At 37.7% G+C, this 25,789-nt stretch overlaps 3 protein-coding genes and 1 non-coding gene across 4 annotated transcripts; all 4 read right to left on the bottom strand.

The window, feature by feature from the left end:
• Positions 1-40: 40 nt before the first annotated feature.
• LOC126596985 (nuclear pore complex protein NUP54-like) lies at positions 41-3,382 on the bottom strand. Its single transcript, XM_050263715.1, has 9 exons — positions 2,729-3,382; positions 2,576-2,629; positions 2,259-2,318; positions 2,041-2,151; positions 1,484-1,549; positions 1,320-1,406; positions 833-934; positions 590-739; positions 41-405 (listed from the first exon to the last, which is right to left on the bottom strand). Exons 1-9 carry the CDS (start codon positions 3,176-3,178, stop codon positions 289-291), a joined length of 1,197 nt encoding a protein of 398 aa, XP_050119672.1. The 5' UTR covers positions 3,179-3,382; the 3' UTR covers positions 41-288.
• A 153-nt stretch (positions 3,383-3,535) lies between these two features.
• Positions 3,536-11,535, bottom strand: LOC126596980 (mannosyl-oligosaccharide glucosidase GCS1-like). The gene is made up of 22 exons (XM_050263708.1): positions 11,177-11,535; positions 11,027-11,100; positions 10,454-10,705; positions 9,989-10,154; positions 9,357-9,443; positions 9,179-9,247; positions 8,966-9,062; positions 8,499-8,581; positions 7,900-8,007; positions 7,088-7,209; positions 6,797-6,904; positions 6,637-6,710; positions 6,223-6,348; positions 5,892-5,959; positions 5,546-5,695; positions 5,421-5,471; positions 5,169-5,225; positions 4,674-4,823; positions 4,489-4,580; positions 4,260-4,369; positions 4,113-4,176; positions 3,536-4,031 (listed from the first exon to the last, which is right to left on the bottom strand). Exons 1-22 carry the CDS (start codon positions 11,477-11,479, stop codon positions 3,890-3,892), a joined length of 2,553 nt encoding a protein of 850 aa, XP_050119665.1. The 5' UTR covers positions 11,480-11,535; the 3' UTR covers positions 3,536-3,889.
• Positions 11,536-12,412: 877 nt separating this feature from the next.
• LOC126596981 (receptor protein kinase-like protein ZAR1) lies at positions 12,413-17,007 on the bottom strand. Its single transcript, XM_050263709.1, has 2 exons — positions 15,292-17,007; positions 12,413-13,548 (listed from the first exon to the last, which is right to left on the bottom strand). The coding sequence occupies exons 1-2, from the start codon at positions 16,802-16,804 to the stop codon at positions 12,914-12,916; spliced, it is 2,148 nt and encodes a 715-aa protein (XP_050119666.1). The 5' UTR covers positions 16,805-17,007; the 3' UTR covers positions 12,413-12,913.
• A 5,246-nt stretch (positions 17,008-22,253) lies between these two features.
• Positions 22,254-22,336, bottom strand: TRNAL-UAA (transfer RNA leucine (anticodon UAA)). The gene has a single exon. It is a non-coding gene; the product is annotated as a tRNA-Leu (tRNA).
• Between the last annotated feature and the right edge of the window lie 3,453 nt (positions 22,337-25,789).

Here is a 25,789-nt window from a genome sequence, read left to right as displayed (position 1 = left end):
TCTCAAACAGTACTAATGATACTTTTGGAGCCTGACAAGATGAGAGACCAAGGAACGTATACCCATTACCAAATAAGAGTTAATGTTCGTTGCAAATGATGCAGGTAGAAAAATGAGTCTCATCTCTCTCTGTCTCTGGTGGTCAGCTAAAATGATTTGGATAGTTTAACTCAAAGCCTCTGTTAACGGTTCAAGGGTTATCGCCGGCCACTGCCACTGATAGCTAAATCAAACGCAATAATTTAAATATAAACAAATTACAATAAACAAACCAACAAACTTTCCGTCCTAGCTTCCGTTCTCTGTTGTTTCTGTATCCTCTGACATTATAATCTCCATATCCCGGATATCTCGCTTCAAAACATTGCCTAGTCTCGCAATAGCTTCCGTCTGCTGTTGTAACACCTGCTCCACAAGAACGACCAATTCATTTACCCAATTCTGGTGTTATTATGTAAAGGAGTGTGCCTTTAAACGCCGATAATATGTACAGTTTTCTTTTCCGAAATCAAATATTGTGCATAAGATAGGGTCGAAATATTCAGAAGGTGAGATGAAATAGAAATTTTCCAAACTAGTCCACTCTCACCTCTTGCATAGCAGCGAGACTCTGTTCATGGATTTTGGTTGATCCTGGAAGATAACCTAAACCACCCGCACCAATAGAATTCTCTTGGACACGGGATATGGTTAGCAGGTTTTGTACCCTCCTAGTAAGCTCAGCTCCAGATCCTTTCAACTGCAAATCCATTTGCTTGTTAGTATCTTCACCGAATGACAGATGACAAGTAGGATGCATAGAAAAGGGATGAAGGGCATAGTAATGAAGTACCTGTCTAGTAACTGCAGCTAACTTCTCGGCCAATTCTACTTCACCTTTCATTAAGGGCAGTCGGAAACCCTTGCCCTCTAGTGCCTCCAGTATTCTCATCACCTTTCAGAATAGCAAAAGAAAACAAAGATGTCAAAACACTTGGCAAATACAAAACGCATAAGCTACCTGCACAAGAACGGTTTAAACCCTCCAAGCAAACAACAATCATATACCCAGACCTCTGGATGTTGGTTAAGCACTGTCACTCACAACGCCACATTGCGAGGATGGTATTTTATTCTAAGCCAACTTTAAAAATAACAGAGGCAATAAAGGACAATGAGGTGTGAACCTTATTTTCCTTCATCATTAAATGACGTTTTTAGCTCAAGGTAGACTAGAAATTTGAAGCTAATGATGAAACTCATGTTACTCAATATTTACAGAACTCATCTTACTCAATATTTACAGTTTCTCATATATATATAGCAGAAAGTGTACTCACCCTCAAAAGGCGCCTTTGAAGACCTTGTTCTTTTTGTCTCATTCTCTCGATCCAAGGAAGAGTATCAGCTTGAAAATGCCTTTGAAGCTGCAAATGATACAAGGCATGAAACCATTTTCAAATTTGTGGTAAAAGTAGATGGGCATTTGAACAATAAGTGATACCATCTTGACATTGCTTTGGGTCATTTGCAATCTCTCAGCATCTGAAAGAAGGACTTCATCTTGGAGCTGCATGAACTCAGTTTGAAACATCACACATTACTAAACGATAACAAATTTCTCCAAATACATAAGTTGGTGTCACCATGCAATAACTAAAATTCATTTTTCCTTTTCTCCATCTCATCAGCTATCAAAACTGGTTCTCGCAATTTTTTTTTTCTACTCAAACCCCATATTAGTTCAATACTTGCATCATAGCAATGATCCAACTATACACATATGTGACAACAACTCTGGTGGGTAATCAACAATTTTACAGAATTGTTCACCAAGTCTCAGTCAGTAACTGCCATCACAGAACTCATAGAGTCATAAATACCCCTGGACTGTAACATCTCCAAAATTTGCATCGAACACCAACTAGTGAATTTTAAGTTTTAACTAAAAGAAACCCTCAAAATAATACTTAAATGTACTATTTCCAAGTAGCAACAATATAAGAAACAGCCAACAAGACTCTAAACAATATCGCTACGCTTCAAACTAATAACAATTACCTTCAGCCGTTGAGAGAGATCTTTAAATCCCTGAACAAGCTGAGGCCACAGGCGTTCCCTGTCAGTACTTTCCAGACCTTCGAGCTTCGCCATAGCCTCTGCCCACATAATCTGGCAATGCAAACTATTCTCCAAACTTAGCCGGAAAAAAGAAAAGAAATCAAACCAGATAATGCCCGTAAAACCTAGTAAATAAAAAAGGGGAACAATATACTCACATCCGATACACCAGCAGGCTTCACCCTGAACTGCGGATCAGTTACGCTAAACAGCAAATGCTGCAAAAATCAAGACAGTCATTCATTTCTCATACGGAAGTCCACAACTAAGCTCGTCAAAAGCAGAGAGATATTAAAATCTAGAGTTTTAAATCAAACATGAACGTCACCACTTGGCACCTTCTAAAACAAGCATAATTTTGCAACCTTACTTCCATTTTCTCAGCAACCAAACAGACAGGTATAGATATCATGGGCGGGAAGGCAATGCATTCGAAATTGTAACAAAATCAATAAAAATAAACTAGAAGACAAACCTTAAAAGCATATTTAGGGTTTCCAGGCTCGTCCTTGTAAGCGTCAACAATTGCCTAACGCAAAAAACCATAATCCGTCAAATCAAAATGAAATTGAAAGCTAGGGTTAGGGTTTCTGCACTGAATAATCAATAACAAAAAGGAAAACAATACTTGAATATCGCGATCGGCGAGAGAGAAAGGGAGAGGAGCGACGGGAGCCATCTGAGTCGTCAATTGAGAGTTAGGGAAGGGCGTCGGCTGCTGCGGCGTAGTGAACGGGCTCTGAAACCCAAAGCCGCCAGCAGACTGAGGCTGCTGAAACGACGGCGTTTGCTGCTGTTGCTGCTGAGTTTGAGAAGAGAATGGAGTGTTGAATAAGGAGCCGAAGCCACCGGTGGAAAATGCAGACGTCGACGGAGTTCCAAAGGCCGGAGCCGGAGCCGAAGGAGTAAAGAACGACGGGGTCGATGAGGGCATCCCAAAGGCCGGGGTCGACGACGGGGTGCCGAAGGCTGGGGTCGACGACGGCGTCCCGAAGGCGGGGGTCGACGACGGCGTCCCGAAGGCGGGGGTTGACGACGGCGTACCAAAAGGTGACGACGAAGATTGAGCTCCGAACATTGTCGCTGGCTGATGCTGCTTCTCTCTCGCTGTTGAATGTAGAGAGAGAGAGAGTGGTGTAGCTCAGCAGTTCAACGTTTTGCCTCTGCCTGCTTTTGGTTTCTTTGCCTCCGCTTTTTCTCTCACTAGATTTTGTGAAAAGATTAATTTCATAATTTTGGAGATTCTTGGTTTTTATTCCGAAGCGTGACGTATCTCAATTCCCAAAGAGTTGAATTAAAACTTCAAGGGAGTCCGGAATGGCTAAAAAAGTTTCAGTTCACTCCAATTAACATATTTACATGACACACGTCCTCATAAAGCTTTTAACGTGGAAATTACTTATGTTTAGGCACGAATCTAAAACAGAGATAATACTTGACTTAAAATTCTATCATTTCCACGAGACCACTGGCCATGGTTTAAAGGTGTAGGCTATATTCTGCCTTGGCCAGACTATCTCTCTCAAAGTGATCCGATGCGGATTAATCAAATGCAATCAAGTTAATTAACAACAGAGAGCAATAAATCCCAAATCAAGTACATGATAAAAGTAGATTGAACTCCTATCAATGCACGAAGCCCCAAATCATCACTACGGTATCACCATTCTTTTCGGACTAGATTAGACCACATTGCTCATTCTGGCATTTTCGACGTTATCGCTTTTAAAGAGCCTTGCGCCTTGTACGTATCAGAATCCAACTATCAATTTTTCCTATGCTGCGCTCACTAGCTAGAGTAAGCTTCTGCCATGATTAACAACACGATAGATGTCCAGCCATGGAATACGCGTGCGCCTTTTCCCTTGCCGTTCCTCTGATCATATTGTTCCCAGAAGAACCCGGTTTTGTGATAATTTTTCACGACGTTTCTGCAACATACGGGAAACATGTTTAAATCCATTGAACATAGCAGATTCAGCATTACATGGACAGAAAATGGCTTAACATACCTAATCAAATTGCCTCTCAAGTCGTCGTAGATGGTTCTCGCTTTTTCTTTATATGGTCCATCCACTGAAACAATTCAAACAATACGACAGTTATAAAAGAAAGAATAATGCTTCAATCTTCATAGCGGGAGGCGGTAAGCTGTGTACCTCTAGAGTAATGATGGAGCGATGATAGAATCATGTAGTTCATGTTCATCCATATTGGACCCCTCCAGTAAGGGGCATCATGCTCTGTGTTGCGTTTCATGTACACGGAACTGTCACATAAAAGATGAAAATATTTAGTGCTTCCGAATTAACATGGTCCTCAGAAGTCGGGAAAATTAATTCTACCATGAAAACCAATTCAGTTAACATAATCTGTATACTTGATCACCTTGTTTTGGCAAGAGAGCGGAGTCCATAATCTGTCCATAAGATGCTCCGATTTGATATAAGGTCTAGCTGTTTTTCCAAAATCCTTGAATCCTATATCATCAAACAAGAGAGAAGTGGTCTTATGGTTACATGACAATAAAGATGCATAATCGGTAGACTATTCAATCAGATGACACAACTTACAGCTGGTATAATCCTTCCAATGAATGGGAAAAGACTAATAGGGCCAATGTGAGGAACGAGTCTCAACTTGGGGCTTTCTAATACCTCCCGCACGAGCTCTCTGGTTGCATAATTGTGTCCTGTTATCACTTCTTTCCAAACTAAACGAACCTAGTAAGATCAAACCAATGCCCAATTTTAGCATGCAACTATTGTAACCGAAAAGCTAAAAGGCTATCCACCTGTAGATGTTTATGTAACGGATAATTAGACACATCAGGAAATCATCTGTTCGACGATAAAATTTATCTAAATCAATTATGACATGACAGCCCATGGTATAAGAAACTTTAAGTCCCCACATCAACATCATTATTCACTTGTAAGCAGTCTTGACTCTTGTGAGTATATTTACTCACATGTCAAGATATTAACTAGAATCGTGAAAAAAAAAACCCATGTACCATGTGAAAATATCACAAAAAAGAAGAAAAAGGGATTAAGCAAGTAGCATACCTTTTCCGTATGATTTCCAAAATCAAAATATGTTCCATATGTATCGTCATAGTGCATCTGTTCAAGAGGAGCGTATAAGATATAATTGTATATACAATGAACCAAACAGTGAAAAAGTAATTAACCAAGAAGATGTAGTTATTAGACACAAACACAAAATGATGGCGTGGAAATATATATTGTAGTAAAATGCATCAAGAAGAATATGCTGCAACAAACTATAGATATGATAATGACAATTGACAAACGAACCTGATTCAGAGTTTCAAAATCCGAGAGTAACTTAACTGTAGCACCGTATTTCTGCATTATTTAATTTATATGTTAACTAATTGATAAATCACAGTTGTGTTTCCATACGTATTTGTTTGCCTTACCTTTGCAGATTTATTTTCCTTCTCAAACAGTTCTGCAATGGAATGCAAGCAATCTGCTGCAAGTAGCATCCAGCATCTAAGATCTACGTGACGCTCATCCTCACTTGGATGGGAAGCACGTGGATAATCATCCAATCCAGAAGACAGCGTCTGTACATGCAATAATACAATCTCAGTTTACTAGCAGTGTTTTAAACAGGAAGTTTTACTTAAATTTGTTCCAAAGCTGAGCAACTCAGGCATATGATGCCCCAAATCAGACCACATTTCTTGCAAGTTAAAACAAAAGGTAACAGATTTTGTTTAATACAAGTCTAAAAGAGTAAGAAATTCTGTAAAGCGGAACCTTTGGGTTTAGTTCCCTATTTGTTGTGCTGTCTCTCCCATGCCAATAGTAGCTTCCCACTTCCTTCCCTGTGTTCATACAATCATAGTCGGTAACACAAACACATGGCTACAGTCCACCACGCACATACAAGCACAAGTATGCATGCATATACACATTTCACGGACTCAGTACAATAACAGACGATAAACATATCAAAGATTTGCCCTTGAGTAAACATATTGCTCAGTAAAACTAAAACAGCAGACCATAAACGCATGCATCACGACCCTTGTCCTCCTATAAAGAAAAACCCATGGCAGAGACTAAAGATTGACAAACCCTTCTATACCTGATTGGGTAGTGTTGAACCATTGAAACCATGCTTCTAGGCGAACAAAAGCCCGTTCTACGAACGAAGATATCGCATCGCTTTCAGCAGCAGTAAACTTGTTTATCTTTAAGCCATGAACTAAGTCTGGAAGAAGCAAACTTTCAGACCACATCATAAATAATATATACAGCAAACCAACAAAATTTTCAAGTAGACAATATGCATTCTGAGGGATATGGGAAGAAACTAGGAAGTCAAAAGTTCAGACATATGTCTCACGACATAATGTTTCTTGAACAACTAAAGTTAACACTTTTGGGGGCATGGATGACAAAATAGTCTTTCCTTAGCTTAAAATCACACGAAACAACTACATTTTCAATTTTCCATGGACAGAAAGGTTTAAGTGAAGAAAAAAAAAAATTCAGTTACCACGCAACGCCAAAAGCAGAGCTGGTGGATTTCCATTTGTTGGAAGCTGAGTAACAAATTCACTTGGGACTTTACTGCAGGTACACACAAAAAATATCACAAACTACTTACACTGACAAAATCTAAGCTGAGGTATACACATATTTGAACAAGAATGTACCTTAGAGCTTCAGCACCTAAAATTTGCTCACGTGGAATCCATCCATCAATATTCATTAGATCTAACCAGTGTCCTATGATGTCCAAGGAAATATGTTTATCCCAACGCCTGCTCAATATTAAGGATGCATATATGAAAGAGTTTCCATTTTCCAGAAGTAGACCAATAGCAGACTAACATAAGGTACTTAACTTTTTATATCTTTATAATTCTTCAAGAAATTACAAAGGCAGCAGCTGAACTGAGACAAATTGGAGTAACATGCATACTGAAAAACATGAGGCAACTCACCAGATCAAAAGTTGATGAAAACCTTCATCCCATAAAAATCCCCTTGGAAAAAAGGGACGACTTGGAACAGCTGTGTAAAGCTCAGCAGGCCAATATGAAATAGAATTATCATGACTTCCCGACTGCAAGAGGAAATGGCCAACCGCATGATTTTGTCAGATGTCCACACTGATATCTTCACCAAGCATAATAAATAAATCCATGGCTTTATTTTTTCAGATGTCCACACAGATATGACCATAAATTTTCATAAATTTGGTCACTTCCAATTAACTATTCTGTTAAGGCCCATTCAGAAAATAGTTATTGTGATCAAAACCCACTGATATCATATTCTAATAATGTTATGAACGTCATGGTTTTTTCTTCTAACACTAGCTCATATTTGGAAGCAAAAGAGGTGAATTTCACTAACACTTAGTTAAGCAGCAACCATTAGCATCTAATTTTGTGTGATCATACAATTAGTCATATAGAGGTCGCACTTGGTGCGATGGCAAGTGCCTTCGCCCATGAGCGGTAGGTCTCGGGTTCGAGACTTGGGAGCAGCCTCTCCATAAATGGGGGTAAGGCTAGCCGACATTCACCTCTCCCAGACCCTGCGTAAAGCGGGAGCCTTGTGCACTGGGTACGACCTATACAATTAGTCATATGATGCTTTAAGAGATCTTATTTTCCCTAAATTACGGGGGAAAAGAGGGAAATGGAAAATGAAGTCTTTTTCTTTTAAGAAACAAAATTGTGAAAACAGAGGAAAAGTATAAACTTTTAAAAGGAGGACCAGTAGCACATAGAGGTAACCAATAACTTACGAACGTATCCCCGGAGACGGCAATTTTTGACTGGCCAAAGAAGTAGCCGATGCCACCCAACAAGTTTCCTATGGCAGCCTTACCAGCAACAATAGATTCAGGATCAAGCTGAAAGCATAGTAACAACGAGTTTAGAAGTCTTTTGTTGCACAATTATATCTAAGCACATTAGATGAAGCTTCAATTCTCATAATGCACACATAACTATCTCAGTTTCGTGAAATTTTTAATGCCATTGTTTGTAACTGCATATGTAGAGCATCAGCAACTATCCTACTGAAATACAAGACATGCCATAAAGGCTTTTCCTTGTATAGCCAAAATACAGTAAAGACTCCCAAACATTCCATAGAGATACAACATAAAACTGAAAATGGCAGACTAGGTCATCAGATTAAGCTACCAGGATGGACTGGCTCAATCTTTTTCACCATGTCATCCAAAATCAAAAGTATTATCATAGAGCAATACTCAGTGTAAATTCATGTAAATGTGTGACTACATAAATATTTCACTTTCAACAAGACATTCAAATAGCAGGTCCGATTCAATAGTTTGTAACAAAATGCATTATCCTGGGAAACTGATTTCCAAAGTACCTTGTCAACCAGACTAAAGCTCTTCTCAAATTTTGTGTCAAATTCTCTTTGCTTCTCCTTCAGTTGATTGGTCAGTGAGGTACCTTGATCATAGAGTAACTAATAAAAGTTAAGGGCAATATAACATTTAATTGGAAGTCACTCATGAAATCAGGAAATGCACACACAGTTATTAAAGAATAGCAGAAAGCAAGATTCTAATTTCTGGTTCTTGACAAAACCCAAAATTGTAGGAAGTATAAGCATTAAGACTTGGAAGAATGGCCAATGGGTTCAACATTTGAGTTCTTGATTGTGAAACATCAATTATTCGGTCCTCATGGTCCCTTAATGGAAGTCTGACACAGAGCTCGGTTAATTTATAGTCTTTCACATTTTCAAGCTTCTCTTATATGCTTTTGTGTACTCAGTGGAACCCTCTTATGCTTCTATTATTATTACCTATCATGATTAAATGGAAGACGAACCTGTAAGGCTGCTGACACGTTCTTTTACTCTTGAACTTTCCAAACCAGTTCCAGATATGAATGCAACATCTGTCCTGAAAGGTGCCCTAGCAGAAATCTGGATAACAATGGGAAACCACAGGAGAAGGTGGATGAGAAAGAAAAATCAAGAGTGAAAACTAATGACTAATGATTAGTTAGACTAAAAAAGTAGCACACTTTACCACAATGTACCTGAAAAACTAGAATATTTGGAGAATCTTCAGATGTGTCAGGTAGCTGCAGTCGACCAAACTTCCTTACCTAAAAACATGGAAGTGAAATCGAGGCATTCAAGGCAAGAATTGTAGATATTAAAAAGCTGATTCATTTTTTTTGGATAATAAAATGATGTCATGAAACTGTGATATACTTGTAGTCCAAGATTTTCCTGAACAAGATCTGATAAGTTGTGAATATGAGGCGTCTTAAAACCAGCATAATGAACTTCCAAATCCTCCTGAAAAGAAAACACAGAGAAGTAATGGATCAGTATTGGAGCCTTCAATACATCAACTCAGAAATGAGTAAGAACACAGATAATGTGGAACAAGTGCCAGAGCAAGTCATAAGTTTGGGGTGCACTGTGACCTTGTGGTGGGGATAAGTTAGGATGGGGTGGGCTGGGTGGGTTGGATGAGTAAGTTATTAGAGGGTTTTCCATTTTTCCCCCTGATGTTCTAAAGCTTTTCCTACTTTTTTCTATTTATTCCTAATTTTGATGTTGGCTCTAGCACATGTGAACCCTATCTTTGCTCTGTCCCTGGTCGGAGCGGACATTGAATTGTTTGGATTATTAATTATTTTTTAGCTAATAACACGAATACCACAAAAACCATGATACTCTATGGCAGCATTCAACGGATCTTAAGTTAACGAGGTAGACCAAGAATGCTTAATGGTTCACGGAAATATATTTCCTCATCATAATTCATATGACATTTTCTTTCAATATAAAAGATATTATTATTTTTCTTTGCTGTAACAATATCTTCATAACATTACCAGTGATTTTAAATGTAGCTGCCAACTTCCAACGTCCATCCGTGAACCAGATGCAAGGAGAGAGTTCTCATGAATGTCCAAGGTATCTCCACCTAAATTTAGAGTATTTCCATCTTCATCGGCCAAATAGAAAAAGATATGTGAAGCTTCCTCATTCCCTTTAGAACTGACCATGAGGCATGATGAAAAGAGTCAATAAAAGATTCATGCATAAAGAATGCATGGGCAAATCCATCAACTATTAGAAACAAAAAATGCCACAACCCTCACACCTCCTTGGAAGGGTCTCAACTCCCAACAGAAAATTAAGAGAAACTCTACACATTTCTCTTCACTACATCAACATACTTGTAAGTATAATCTTCTTCACACCTTCCATTAAATCCTAAATTCACTTCACATTATGCCAATACCCTGTTCATTTCATAAAGAAAAAGCGTTACAGATTTAGGTCAGGCTTTTTACTTGCGGTTCTGCACATCAATTTGAACTGCCCAATCTCCGCCATAGCCACTGTCTTCACCCTTGGATTTCAAGAAAGTTGTTGCTAAGTTCATGTCATGGTCAAGAATGACTTGATGTCCAAAACTACGTCCATCATGTTGTGCCCAACCATATTTACTCAGATCATCAGAATCTTGGCAAACATGCCGCATGAAATATCTCCCATCCTTTATACCAATCCACATTAACCCGGCAATTAAAGACCGAGGAGTCCTGCAAGGTGCAACAACTAGAATCACAACCACATCATTCGCAAAGTCTAAATACACACAAGGAAAAAACAATGCATCCGTCAATGTTAGTGAAATGAGATAAAGTGCAAGACCAAGCACATCAAGAAACAAATATTGATCAACAATTTGATCAAGTGCCTAGTTATACAGACAAGAGTAACAAAACTTACTACCAAAACGTAAATTTATGCTCAAAATCCCCGAAAATACACAACCGATACGATGTCAACTAAATGAACATGAATTCTAAACAAAACATTCAAGAAAAAGATTATTATGATCGGCAATGAAAAAGGCATACCTAGCCCGGATTCCGAGATACACGTTCGGCCGATAAGTTCCCCAATACAAGCTCTCTTTGTGCTCACCTTGAAACTGCCACAACCCGAAAAATGCACAATCAACTCACAGAATACACGCATTACATAGTCAACGAAGAAAAATCGAATACCTGAGGGAGGTCCATGAGCTTTGGAGCCGGGAAGGGCGTGACGACCCTCGGCGTCGGAGCTTGTTCGACATGCTTCATGAGGTTGTTAATCAAATACAAGATGGCGAAGAAGGCTATCGCGCTGAGCCCTAGCAGGACTTTGAGATTAACGTTGAAAATTCCGATTGAAGTTTGACTTCTGCCTCTGCCACCTCTCTGAGTCCGCAAATTGGGAGGTGGTCGGAGAGGAACTGTGTCTCCGTCATTGCCGTCTCTGGAGGAGTTGGCTCTGCTCCGAGAGCTTCTTCTTCCAGTTCCGGCCATTTTAGACTTCACCGTCTGTTCTCTGTTTCAAGTATTGGCTGAGACAGAGAGAGAAAGTGAAAATGGAAAATAATAGGCCCAACTGCTCGGCCCACTAATTTGGAGCGGAAGCCAACGCGCAACTTCGCTCCATTTTTCTGCATCTGCCTCTCCGGCCACGTGGTCAATATTGATGGTAGTTTCGAGTAATGTTATTCATAGCATGTTTTTGTATCACATTTTCATACCAGGTGTCATTTGATGTGGACAACCACATCATTTGAATTAATCAGATTTTTAAATTTAGTTCATTATTTAATAAAATAATAATTAAGAAAAACTAGTTAATTAAATTATGATTGTGGTTTACGAGGAGTCTTTCTCCTTCATTTCCTTGGGTTTTGCAAATTTTTCAAATGATGTGACTATCCACATCAGATACCATGTTTTCCTAAGGTGGTATAGAAATGTGGTATAAAAACATGGTACGAATAACATTACTTGGTAGTTTCAGGGGAGTATTTTCGCTCACAACTGTAAACTCTAGTGTATGGTCATTCTGGTATACTCACAATACATATAATCATCTGTCACGTGTCGTTTTACTTAATCTTGGTTAATGTTTTTTACAAAATTGAATTAGGACTAGGAGTGAAATTAGCTTCATGTGTAAGTTAAAACCCAAATAAATTAGTAGCTGAGTTTTTTCGTAGTTTCCATATAGAATTAGGGGGAGCTTGAACCCAAAAAGGGGGTTGAAGAGGATATTCTACGCTGCGAGTAGGGAGAGAGTTTTGAATTCGAAACACAATGAGTTGAAGAGAAATTTTTTATCCATTAAGACAATTCACCGCTTGTTATCTCAATCCAATATTTTAAGTTGAATAAAATCAGCTAGGTCTGGATCATGTGGTGAACGAGGAGAAAAAATGACAGTAGGCAAAAATTGTTGAATTAAGAACTTATGAATCTACATTATACATTGCATTAATTGAGGGGGAAAATGGAGAAAAGGTACATTATTATTACAAGCAAATAGAAATTGGCAAAAACTAAACATTTTAAATTACAAAAGTGTAGCGAATTCTTAATTATCAATTTTACACAAAAGGAAAATAAATATTGTATAACAAAATTATGCTGGGGATTTGCTTGACTTCCAAAAAATAAATGGGGTTCTTCATGAACGAATTGATTCTTCAAAATAAATACACCACAACTTACCAAAATGCACCATCTGACAAAACTAAATCTTCAAATCCGTCGGACGAACGTCGAACTTCATGATTATATTTGGAGAAATGATTTTCACCCGCTGCATTATTCTTTTCATTTTTATCCCTTGATTCTTTTTTAATTTATATTCAATATAGAAGCTCGAAACACAAGGAGAAATGCAGCGGGACAAAAAGAAAGTGCGGAAATTATCTCCCGACTATGTATACGTATCGATCCTCATGTTCCAACCCTTTCAAGATTTTCAGAGACGGTTTTCATCCTTGGTCTAACCTCAGGGTCCAGCTCAGTGCATGCAAGAGCTACATGGAAAGCTGCAAGCACCTCCTTTTTGGAATGCACTTCTTGCATCAACACATGGTCTACCATATCCGACAAAGGGTTTTCATCCTCAAACCCTTTCCTCACAGAGCTCACTAGGTCTGGGACTTCGGCCGAAGTTGACGTGGTCGGAGAGAGCTCCGGGGACTTCCCTGTGAGCAATTCAAGCAACACAACACCGAACGAGTACACGTCCCATTTTTGGGTGGGTTTGCTGCCCGTCACACGGGCCTCCGGGGCACGGTAGCTGTTTGATCGCTCTGTTTGGACTGGTTTCATGTAAGGGAGAGCCCCGCCCATGAGGCCACCGGAGGAGGGGTTGTTGCCTGTGATTGTGATCAGCCTGTTGAGTCCGAAATCGGAAATGTAGGCTTGATATTCGTTGTCGAGGAGAATGTTGGAGGGTTTGATGTCACCGTGGACAAACTTTCTGGGGCTGCATTCGTGCAGGTAGGCGAGACCTCGGGCTGTTCCCTTGGCGATCTTTAGCCTCGTTGTCCATGAGGGGCTTGATGATGACTGACCGATTCTCCCTGCACATTTGTATTTCAAAATTTTCAGTTTCAATAGCGTTCAGCTTACGTTATCGACTCGAATTATGACATGGTAGTTGCGGTGGCTCCATGACACCAAGGAAAATTAAAAAGAAAGGCAGAAAATAGGATAATCATTTCCCGCAGAGGACAAAGGAAGTAAATCTACCCTTTACGTTTCCCCTGCACAAAATATATAATCTATCCTATCCATACCAAGCAATCAAATTAAAAACGGAGGTTCACTTTTCTGCTTCAAAAGTTCCAATTTCACTAACATTGAACATATATTTGATCAACAAACGAGAATGATTTCCGCACATTCTTTTTCACTTTCTGTGCATCCAATCTTAATTCTGACCCTTGATTCCCCTTCGATGCTCAATTGAGTAGGTAAAAAGGATTAGGGGGTCCATGAAGTTATAAATGGTGCGGAAATCATTTCCCATCAAATTATTCTTACAACTAGCAAGGCCAAAAAGCTGTAATGGTCTGCACCAGGTATGAAATGATTGTCCTGACCTACCACGTAGTGAATTGTGATTGAGCTCACGGAAATGCGCACATACTCACTAGTCATTTTCCATGTCTCCACTAGTCCAATATAAGGCAAGGTAAATATAGTGCCCATCAAAATATCAAATAAATTGAAATCCTCTCCGGATCTCTGTGTTCGGAGTTGACGAATACAGAAATCTGCACCGCTCAATTTAAATTTTGCAGTCTCCATTAGCCCATCTCACATAAAATCAAGCCCCTTAAACGGCCCGGATCTTCGAATCCGCCGTTCTTGGACACAGAAATCCTAAGAGGATCTCAACTCCCATCAAATAGCATGCGTACACCTACTTGCCCATATATGAGAAAACAATGTGACATCTAATCATGTCATTTTTCTTGCCAAGTTGGCAAATATTTCGACAGATTTGATCTTCACAGAACCTCCGTCTTTCTATAAAGAATGGATATGCATCGAGGACATGTTTGTAAGTTTTGTTCGGGAATGATTTGTAAATTCTTTCTTTCAATGGATACCGTTTCATAACTGAACTATAATTGGTTTCATCCCATCTTATGGGTTTATTTTTATACTCTTTACTAAACAATACTTTCTAAATAAATTATATTGCGATACCCAATTTGCTATCTTGAAGAAATATTTATAAGGTTAGTTGCTAATTCTTTATTTTGCTAATTGAGTTGCCTACTTCCGCTAAGATGCGTTTTTCTTGCAGGCCATAGCAATTTATCTGCTACTTCCCTTAGAGATGCTCTAAGAAAATAAATTAATATCATTAACCGTAACATTTAAACTAAGACTCTCATTTATAAGCGAAGATATTGAAATCTTTCGTATGAAGACCTTCACTCACCAATTAGACGCAAATAGTCTTATTGTGGAGAAAATTTTCATTGTGATAGGAATATGAGTGATACACCACGTGCTTTTATGTAAGTGGTAAAAAAATTTATTTTTTAAGTTATTAACTTTTTAACACACATATCTCAAAATTTATATACTGATACGTGGTATACCACTTCTTGTACACGTCACACTGAAAAATCTCTCGTTGCTGTAAAAAGAATTCACGAAAAGACTACAAGTCAACGAAAGGGCGCCAAACAAAATACGACACATCAGATTCGAAGTCACAAAACGACACAATAACGTAATTCACAACAGCATACAAATAAAACAAAAACAAACCAAAATAGAAAGAAAAAAAAAAAAAAAAAACTTACCGCGAAGTGCAGTGGCCAAGTTGCCATTAGAAATGAAGTCGCTGATGAGAAGCTTCTCGTCGGGCGCCCAATAGTACGCCCTCAGCTTCACCACATTCGGATGCTTAACCCGCCCGATCGCCTGAATCTCCGCCGCGAACTCCTTATACCTCTGATCCCCGCCCTCCCCCAACCTCCTCACCGCCACCGGGATTCCATTCCCGAGCACCACTTTGTACACGATCCCCAGTCCGCTCTTCCCCAGCACGTACGCCGACGCCCTCAACAGCTCGTCCAGCTCGAATGTGAACCCTTTGTCGATCGCGACGAGATCCCCCTCCCCTTTTCCCCTCTCTGCCTTTTCCGGGTCGCCCGAATCCGAATCCTGGTTCCCGAACCCGCCATTGATGCAAGCGCAAGAACAGAGATTACAGAGGTGGCGCTTCTCGTTGCCGCCAAATTTGCTCTTTCCGGTACAACTGCATCCGTTCTCGTCGCCTTTCTTTTTCCAGTAAATGTAAACGACGACTAATCCGATAAACGCCACTACGGCGGCGTCCGCCACCGAGATTAGGATAATCAGACCCGGACTCAGACCCTTTACCGGACTATTTTCCGATCCTGATCCCGAATTCGGACTATCCGCGGAGCTCTGTTCCGGGGTTTTACAAGTTTTCTGAAGCGGAAACCCGCATAACAGAGGGTTGTCCAGAAACGCGGTGGGGCCTTGGTTCGAAAACGACCCCGTTTGAGGAATCTCGCCGCTGAAATTATTGTTTCGGAGATCCAAGCTCACCGTCACGGGTAAATCGCCGAGGGATTTCGGAATCTTTCCCGATAAGTGATTGTACGATAGGTTGAGCGCGCTGGACAGAGACTTCAACTCCCTGAAATCGTCCGGCACCGATCCGGTTAACTCGTTTGAGGAGAGATCCAATTGGTTTAGATTGTCCATGTCGGACCAAATTCCCGCCGGAATTTCTCCGTCGAATCTGTTTCTCGCTAGGATCAGCCGCTGCAATTGCTTGCAGTTCTCTAAGTAGTCTTTCTGGAGCGGACCGGAGAGGGAGTTGTTGGAGAGGTCGAGGTTCTGGAGACGCGGGGGGTTGCAGATCGACGGTGGAAGCGGGCCGGAGAGGTTATTGCCGTAGAGGAAGATGCTGTGGAGGAGTGAGGTGGCGTTGAAGAGTTGGGAAGGGATTGAGCCGTGGAAGTTGTTGTCGTGGAGGTTGAGGCGGCGGAGGTTTACTAGGTTGCCGAGCTCGGAGGGAATGTAGCCGCGGAGATTCTTCCCGGATAGGGCGATTCCGACGACGCGGGGGTCAGGGAAGCCGGAGATGTTCATGCAGGAAATGCCGGTCCAGCGGCATGGGGTGGGATCGGTGTCGAGCCAGTCGGAGAAGGCGGAGCCGTCGGCGGGCTGGTCAACGGCGGATTTTAGAGAGAGGAGGGAGAGGCCGTCGGAGTTGAGTGAGAGTGTGGTGTCGACGAGGAGGAGGAGTACGAGGAGGGCGTAGAAACTGGAAGGTTCCATAATTTGGCCGGAGAAATGGGAGGAGATGGAGATTGCGGGTTTTAATTGAAGTACATGTTTAGAGAGAGAGAGAGAGGGTGGTTGGAGGTGTGGGTGGGGTGGTGCTGCGGGTATTTATGAGAAAGAGACCGGCGGAAGGAGGAAATTTGATTGGCGGGGTCCACTTCCCGCCAAAAAGAGAAGGAAGAAGGAGGGGAGTAGAAGAGAAGCAAAGGAAGGAGAAGGGAGTGGTGGCATGTTAACAGTTAGGCAAATGAGTCGCCAAATTTTTTGACGGAAATTTTATTTCAACCCTGTAACTATTTTTAACACCAACTTATTCTTAACATCTATATAATGTTTAGATAAACTAACAATATCTCTTTAAACTTAAATTTACTACCTTAACTACCCTCACAAACCCAATTCAATATGTGAATTTATCTTTACACCCATTTAGAAAATAAAAATCCAAAATAAGTGTTCTATAACTCGTTCAATGCGTAAAGAGAGCAATCAAATGAACGATGTTTAAAAACTTTACTGTGAGTGTCATGTCGATACATGTCTGGAGTTGTGTTTGATGAATTGATCAAACAAGCAATCTAAAGTCTGGAAAATTATGTAAGCAGACAAGATTAGATGAAGTAATTAAATCATATGTTACTATCTTTTGTGCTGACAAGATTTCTCCTACAATGGAAATCGAGTTGGGTTTTAATCCTTGTGTGCTTTGTCTGAATTGGATTCTCATTGTTTTTTTCTCCATTTGATAAACAAATGTATTCAAACTTTTTCTTTCTGGACATCTCTCTGGAACTGGAGAATGTAGTAGCGTTTTTCAATTGCCTTCATCTCAATTTTTAACCTTGGTTTTAGGATTATGTGTATTTTGGGGGGGTGGAATTGTAATCTGTAAATCCATATTCCAATCTACATGAATTACAGAACTCAAAATCATCTTATACATGTACCAACAATAGTAATACTAATGATATAAATGCATGAATTGTGTAGAATGCATTCTTTTGTCTGTTTATTTCATATTCCTCAATTCGAATGAGCCTCAGTCCCACAGTTGTCATTGGAATCGGTAGTGGGATATTGATTAGTGGGTTTATTAATAAATTTTAGTTTTATAGTTGATTTCATCATGTATTTGATGGTAACTGTACAATAGGATAAAAATGACAATTCACATTTTAAATTTAAGTTAGGTATAGAGTAAAATTATATAGGTTCAAATACAATTTTCCTTTCTTTTAACGACCCGTATAGGCAAAATTGAGCTCTAGTTGAATAGTCAATTGATTAGGCAAATTTTGTCTTGTCTACTTTACGAAGTAGGTAACATTGCCTAGTTCTATGTGGAATGACATTTTTGTATAAGGATTTGGATCTTCTCCAAGACAATGCCTCGGGATCCTCTTGACCAGATAACATGGATCGTTGGATTTTAATCCAACGACTACAATTATTATAACTTTTAGAGGGACCCTCTGTTTGTAGCCGTTGGATCAAAATCCAACGGCTTGTATTGTCCGGTCAGGAGGATGCCTCGAAGAGGATCCAAATCCTTTCTATAAAACAATTAAATAGACAAATTGTCACGTCAGCTATTTTAATATAGTTTTGCTCATTAAGAGATGGTCGTATCTCTTGAAGGGAGGCAAATTCTCTGCCCTCCCACTTCCCGTGCGCTCTCGTACCTTCCTATTTGTGTAGTCATGGTTAAGCCACGTCAACATTTTATATTACTATTCATTTTTATCTTATTATCTCTATAAATAAATAAATAAATATATATATATATATATATATAATGATGATGTTGATTAACCGTGATCACATAAAACAAAAAGAGACAGGAGGGCACGGAAAGTGAGAGGGCTGAGAATTGCCTGTCTTGAAGGCATATGATTGTGATGTCATAGTGTAGGTAGGTCAGGTCTATTTCGTTATAATTAACATCCCCTCATTTTCTGGACTCTTACCTGAAAGTTGGAACTATTCACTTCATCCGGGTAAATTGACGTTGTTTCTTATGCTGTCGATATGTCATCTATATTATTATTACAATATTGACTCGCGTTTATTTTTAATGAATAAATAATGCTATTCATACCATATTTCTATACCATCTTATGTAACATCTGATGCAGACAGCCACATCATTTGAAAAATTTGCAAAACCCAAGGAAATGAACGAAAAAAACTCTTCGTATACCACAATTATCATTTAATTAACTATTTTTTCTTAATTATTAGTTTATTAAATAATGAACTAAATTTAAAAATCTAATTAATTCAAATGATGTGACTGTCCACATCAAATATCACCTAAAATGGTATGAAAATGTAGTACAAAAACATGGTATGAATATTATTACTCTTAATGAATAGCCCACATTTTTGGTCAAGGATTTTTTGTCGTTTACTTATTTTTAATCACTTGAGTTATAAATTTTTAATGTATTTTCTTTTAATTATGGTAAAGTAATAGTGTAGTTGGGGGGTATTATAATGCTTAATGAGCACATTTGCTTTTGGGATGAATGTCTGCAAAGAATCATTTGTTTATAAACAATCGGATCAATTTGGTTTTTTATGAACAATCGAATCAAATTAGTTTTGATTATATTACTGCGAAGGGATATTGTTGATTTATTTACTTACTACGTGATGGATATGTGGTATGATAATTGGTTAAAGCAAGGTATTTGCATGTAAACAATGTACAGCATAACTCCGCGACTAATGAATCAATCAAATTAACGAAGGCAATTTCTTTAGATATAGAAAATTTAGAGTGCTAAATAAGAATTTTGGGTTATTTAGTACTACAGTCAAGTTATATTCTTTTTCACTTGTAAGTGAGATGTATTAGGTTCGATTATTGCTAATAGCGAATTTGAACAACATTAATGCTAACTCATTGTGATTTGTGAGGCTAAACTCACTTCTCTTCCTGTTAATGTAGATAATATCGTTTATTAAAAAAAAAAAATTTGAAGCTAACAAATTTTTTTTACTAGTCATGTAAATTTAATCATCCTTTAGTGGGATTTGCACAATGATTATATCTCATTGTTAATCATGAAAACATGCTTGGAAGCCAACAAAATAGAGAGAGAGTATTGTTTGGGGTCTAGACATCATTTATTTCGGTGGATATTTAAAATAATAATGTATTTATTGTTATGGGAATAATAATGTATTTATTATGTGAATGATTGTACCCTTTTTTTTATTGTGCACTAATTTATTGGCAATTAAAATGGGAGGATCTGTGAAATTATGAATCAAAAGAAATTTTTCAATGTGCTGGGAATGTCACTCGATATATCATCATTGAGTGTCATACTATAAGTGGCTGAAAATTTTTTTTCAAGTCTCAAACCACTTGTATTATAACATATAGTGTACCAAATCATGTTATTGAACACATGAAAAATCTCGCATGACTCAAAGCTTCTCCAACTGGAGATGCAAATGCCTTTTGAATGGACCCTTTATATTTTGTGTTGGCCAAAAAGCTTTTCAATAGATTGGATGCAAAATACTCACATTTTCTTGTTTTTCACATCTTTAGAAAACGTCCTGCCAATTTAAGAGAGAAAAATAAATGAAATTCATAAATTAACATCTTTTTTGGCGGTGTGCAACTCATACATCTCCCACAAATATAAAATGAGATGTAAATTGGTAAATATGATTTTTGCACCTGCCCTCAACTCAATATAGTAATTAAATTTACATAAAAAATGCACGCCTATTTTATTTGCTTTTTTTATGAAAAAAATAAAAATAAATATATAAATATATATATATATATATATATAAATATAACTTGGATCAAATTCTAGCGAGTAGTAGTGATGACATCGTGTGCAATAAAAAATACATCCACATACAGCCAACAACTAAAAATGTATATAATCATTATATTTACATGCTTCGTGCTCAAGGGATCTCATTAATTTGGCATGAACCAATCTAACTCTCAAGTTCTCAACCCTAATTAATCGCCGTTTGGTTGTTCTACAAGTTCATAATGATGGTGGGACCCGGTTCCCTCCACTAAAATTGGTTCTCGATGATACATTTCTCATAATCGGGATCCTCTTCGAGTCTCTAGGTTTAGAGCGCAAAGACCGGGAGATCCAAGCATTCTATTCTCCCAAAGAATAGAGAATAAATTAACAACGAACTCGTCATTCATAAAATTCTAATATAAGATCTCTCATTACAAGTAAAAAAATACAATTAAATTGTAGTTATCGCTTATCGGTAGCATTTGCATCATTTAATCTAGCGTTTTTATAAGTGGTCCAAAAGCCCACATCCACGAGGAATTGTAATGAAGAACATCAACAACAACAGATCAAATTAATCGTTTAAAGGAAAAGGTAACAAAGAGTAGAAGGTCGACTTAAAAATCCCAATACAAGAATCAGGCTTTTACATATAAACCTAGAAACGGTCATGAAATCCTACAGCTTGTATTTTTAGTTTCCATCAGACTTCAACCATTTCTTGTTCAACATGTCCCGAAAATATGTGCGTAAAGCCGTTGCAACTCCGTATTCATGTAGCTCATATAATAAAGGGATCTTTTGATATGGATCCAATTGGACTAAAAATTGGACATATTTCAAAAGTTAAAAGTCAAAAGTTACTAAAAATTGGACCTATTTCAAAAGATGAGTTATAAAATTGGACATCTTTCAAATTTTCCCTATAATAAACCTAAAGTGGTATAATAATGTAATTTGGAATGTTTGCCTATGATACTATCAGCAAATAAAAATTCGGAATTTTCAGAATAAATATTAAATTTTGCACTTCCTTTCAAAATAAATGATAAATTCAAGGTTCTTTTCATTCTATGACAAAGTATTTTAGATCATGCACTAATTGAAAAGGAATAAGGATCGCCTGCTTGTATTAAATAATTTGGAGCATTCTAACAACATTTCTGTCATTCATGTCGTGACCTTGTTAAAGGATGAACGAAATTCACAAACATGATCTCTCAACTTTCTGATATCAGACCAAACATAATATAATATATACACATTCAATTTCATAGCAGTCAACATTCACGAAAACCCTTCATATGATACAAGACCTTATATGGTATATATACATCGAAAATGCACGAAGTTGATAAGCATGCAAACCAAAACGGAGATGTGAATGGGAGACGAAGATCGATGAGGGGTTTAACGAAAAGAATGCTTGATGGAGTGGCTTTCTTGTGATTTAGGAAAAGAAAGTGGACCAGGTGATGGGCTTAAGCTGGGGTCGACTCGAAACACGGTAGGCCCAATTCATATTTATATAGTTAAATTGGGCTTATAATTTTTTGAAAAATAAATAAATAAATGGGCTATTTGTTTTTGGTCAAAGAAATAAAAATGGACTTAAAATAGGATACATCAAGAAAAATAATTATTTTTAAAAATTTTGCTGGCTATGGGGTTCGAACCCATGCGCACTTATGTGCAGAAGATCTTAAGTCTTCCCCCTTAACCTCTCGGGCAAACCAGCTGATGATGAATTACATACTGTTTAACTATATATATTTTTATGAGTTTTTTTAGTCATTTGTTGAAGTAGCTTTCATGCATTGAAAGTGGACAGTAACAACACTTTGCAGATCACATGTAACCTATGACCCAGTAATACAACCCCATAAATAGAAGTTGGATCCGTATCTAATCAAATTTATGCAACCAAATGATTAAATACTTATGTATTCTCAGTGACATAGATGACATACTAAGTAATAGTGCAACATATATTTTCTTGTTTGTAATGTCTTAAGAAGAGCCTTTTTACGTGTTTAGCAGATGAAAACTCGAGTTTTAAAAACACAACAACATTTGTTATATTATTGTTGTTTCATGTCATTGAATTGTAATAGAAAATCCTAGACGGTCAAAACCAAGTAAACATATTCTCCTAGAAAGTATATATTTTTTCTTTGAGATAGTTAGATGTAAGAGCAATTATGTAGACAATTATTAGGATTAATTCTTGAAATTTTGTTTTGAGTTTAGGTCCATTGACTTTGGATCCAGCTAAGTAACTTTTTAAATTTTAATGATGAGTCAACATATTTTAAGGGTGTGATTTCACAAACTTATTGAAAGGTCCTTAACATAGGTTCATTAACATTATAAACCACATGGATAGGTTCGATAAATCATCTAATTTAACCTGCATAAGAGGTTTACTAGTATTATAAACAACTAGTTCTACTCTTCTAAGATTCTCATTTTGAAGACTTGTGAAGATCAAAGTATATTAGTCCCAAGATCGTCTCTCCAAATAGCAATAAAGTCCAAATGATTTATGAAATTAAGATAGTAGAAATGTCCGCATGACTTGTGTGGTAATTCAAAAGTGGGGCTGCTCATATGAAATGATGGCATATGATTTAAAATTGGTCAAACCTCAAACCCCATTGGTAGTCTACATGGCACGTGTCTCACCCTAGTGGACCGTTGGTTGGATTTTTGCTCGTTACTTTATTTATCAACATTTAAATTTTTAGATTTTTTTATCTCTAATTACTTGCATATATATATATATCGGAGTAGGATTCTCTTCTCTTATTTTGTTTTACTTTTTTTCTCTTCTCTCATATTTGAACGGTCACGGTTATACCACATTAACATTTTACATTAATTTTATATAGAAAGATAATGACAAAATAAGGAATATGAGAAGAGGGGAGTGCAGAGAATGAAAAAAGAAGGCCATGCGTATCATGCTTTTCAAGTGGCACTTGCCGACATGCACTTTTTCACTTTTCATTTTACCTCTTAGGTAGAAGTTAAACAAACTAATATCATGATTCATGATTCATTCCCAACAAGTCAACAACTCGTGGCGACTCTATTATATTACCCAAAATGCTAGGTCTTATGAATACAAGTTTTGGATTATATTTTTTTTTAACATAGGGCTGGTTTGGAATTATTTTTAAAATAATTAAAAATATTTTTTTAATAAAATCAATCTTTAGTAAAATGCAAGCTAAACATGAAAAAAATATATATATATGAAGTACATAACTGATTTTTTTAAAGTAAATACTTATGTACTTTTGAACTCAGAAACATTTTTTTCTAAAAACGGTTTCAATAATTTGAAAAACACTTTCACACAAGTCCATACACATAAAGAAATATGACAGTGGATGGCTGGCAAACTTAAACATTATTATGATGTTTTAATCGCCTAATTTCAAGATAGAAAAAAAAAAAAAAACTATAGACCCTCATTATTGCAAAATAGGTGAGGAGTTCTCTAGTTCGATTTAAAGCAAATGATTTACGCCTGTTTTTTTATCTTTTCCTCGTTGTCCACACTTTTATTTATGTTCATTGATTTTTCTTTGATTTATTCAATACAAACATCAGTATAAAACACACATGTAAGGGGAAATGATGTTCATATATTTTTTCCCTTTCTCAAGTATTCTTTGTTACCGTTAGTAGTTGCCAGAGGTACACCCGAAATAATTTAAAAATATTATCTACCTAGCATTTTTATGAGTTAATGATTGAAAGACGAACTTGTGAGTGAGGAAAGCTAATCACTCGCCATCATGGAAGGAGCTGCAAGTTGTTTTAGATGCAAAGTTCGAACAAATTCTGAAATTTGACTTGGAGATGCGAACTTTTTGTTGTTATGCTCATCATCCCCGGAAGCAAGGGGATGGTTTCAATCTTTCAATTTCAGTCATAGCTTGCTCAACAGTGTTTGGCCCCATATCCTTAATTTGGGCACCAACCTTATCCATTCTTTGACTATTATTTCAATCATTCCTCGAGTATTTTCCTCCATTTTTTGTTCTATTATATGCTTTAATTATTACTAAAGTATTAAGCACTCTCCCAAAATAGTGTTAAGATAATCTTCGGATCTCACTGTCTGAAGTTTAAAGACTAAGAAGTCATAATAGTACAAGAGAAAGAAAGAGAGTGTAATACCCTGAAAGTTTAAAATATATAATTATGTGGAATTTTTTTAATTGGGAAGTAAAATGACGAAAATGTCCCTAGTTGATGAAACGTAAGTTTATGAGGATGTATTTTATCCTCATATGTGTTATCGTATTTCTTGGCATATTTGGATAGAGCTCAACCCTACGAAGCTCATAAGCGAAAACCGTTTGCGAGTCCGGATTATAACGGTATAGTTACATATATTTGAAGTCGTGTTACTAAACTAAAGTTATTAAATAAATTAAACTCCCACTAGGTGGGAAGGAGAACGAATGAAGGGCTTGGTTTTTGGCCCAATCAGTTAATGGGAAAGGAAAAAAAAAAAGAGAAATAAAAGGGGGAGGAGGGAAGAAACCTCAATCCCGTCGACCTGTGCACCCACGACAACCCGGTTTTGAACCGGTGAAATGTCAGGGGATTCTCAGCTGTTTTTCAGACGATTTTCACCCCACCTTCACCTGCAATCTCTTCCATAACATCTCCTTTATCATTTTAGCCCTAGATTGAGAGGTTTAGGGCCCAAATTTGTGAAGGAAGACGCATTGCGTTATGGGGGTTCGACGGTGATTCCTCCGATCCGACGAGTTTCACCACCCATAATCAACTTCCCTTGGATCCAAGAACAAGACCCGACTGGTTGTTAGGGCGTTGGAACACCGATGAGGTCGAATCGAACAACACCCACCTTAGGGTTTCTGGCGGGTTTGAATCAATTTGGAGCTTTTCCAGGTCAAATTGGACTTGGCCGCAGGTATAAGGTTTGTTCTACTCTTTGAGATCTTTATTTCTGTAGTTTTTGAGAATTTTTAAGAATAGTTGAAATGTTCCTGCAAGTCGGGATGGCCGACCGCGCATGAGGCGGCGCGTGGACAGAGGACCGTCAATGTTATTTTTATGCTAAATTAGATGTTTTGAATTTAGTTTTGATATTCGTATGACGTAGGTTGATCGTTTGAACCTAAATTCACTACGATATGTTACTTGG

Source organism: Malus sylvestris, chromosome 13 (assembly GCF_916048215.2).
Source record: "Malus sylvestris chromosome 13, drMalSylv7.2, whole genome shotgun sequence".
Classification (NCBI taxonomy): Eukaryota; Viridiplantae; Streptophyta; class Magnoliopsida; order Rosales; family Rosaceae; genus Malus; species Malus sylvestris.
Note: the sequence above shows the minus strand (reverse complement) of the source record. Positions and strands in the feature narration are given on the sequence as shown.

Coding starts and splice junctions, on each gene's coding strand:
- LOC126596985 (XM_050263715.1), bottom strand. CDS start 3,178: ATGTTCGGAGCTCAATCTTCGTCGTCACCTTTTGGTACGCCGTCGTCA. Junction 2,152..2,258: donor AGCCTGCTGGTGTATCGGAT/GTGAGTATATTG, acceptor TTGCATTGCCAG/ATTATGTGGGCAGAGGCTAT. Junction 740..832: donor TAGCTGCAGTTACTAGACAG/GTACTTCATTAC, acceptor ATGGATTTGCAG/TTGAAAGGATCTGGAGCTGA.
- LOC126596980 (XM_050263708.1), bottom strand. CDS start 11,479: ATGGCCGGAACTGGAAGAAGAAGCTCTCGGAGCAGAGCCAACTCCTCC. Junction 6,711..6,796: donor TTAGGTGCTGAAGCTCTAAG/GTACATTCTTGT, acceptor GTGTACCTGCAG/TAAAGTCCCAAGTGAATTTG. Junction 4,370..4,488: donor CGCTCTCTTGCCAAAACAAG/GTGATCAAGTAT, acceptor TTTATGTGACAG/TTCCGTGTACATGAAACGCA.
- LOC126596981 (XM_050263709.1), bottom strand. CDS start 16,804: ATGGAACCTTCCAGTTTCTACGCCCTCCTCGTACTCCTCCTCCTCGTC. Junction 13,549..15,291: donor CTTGGCCACTGCACTTCGCG/GTAAGTTTTTTT, acceptor ACAAATGTGCAG/GGAGAATCGGTCAGTCATCA.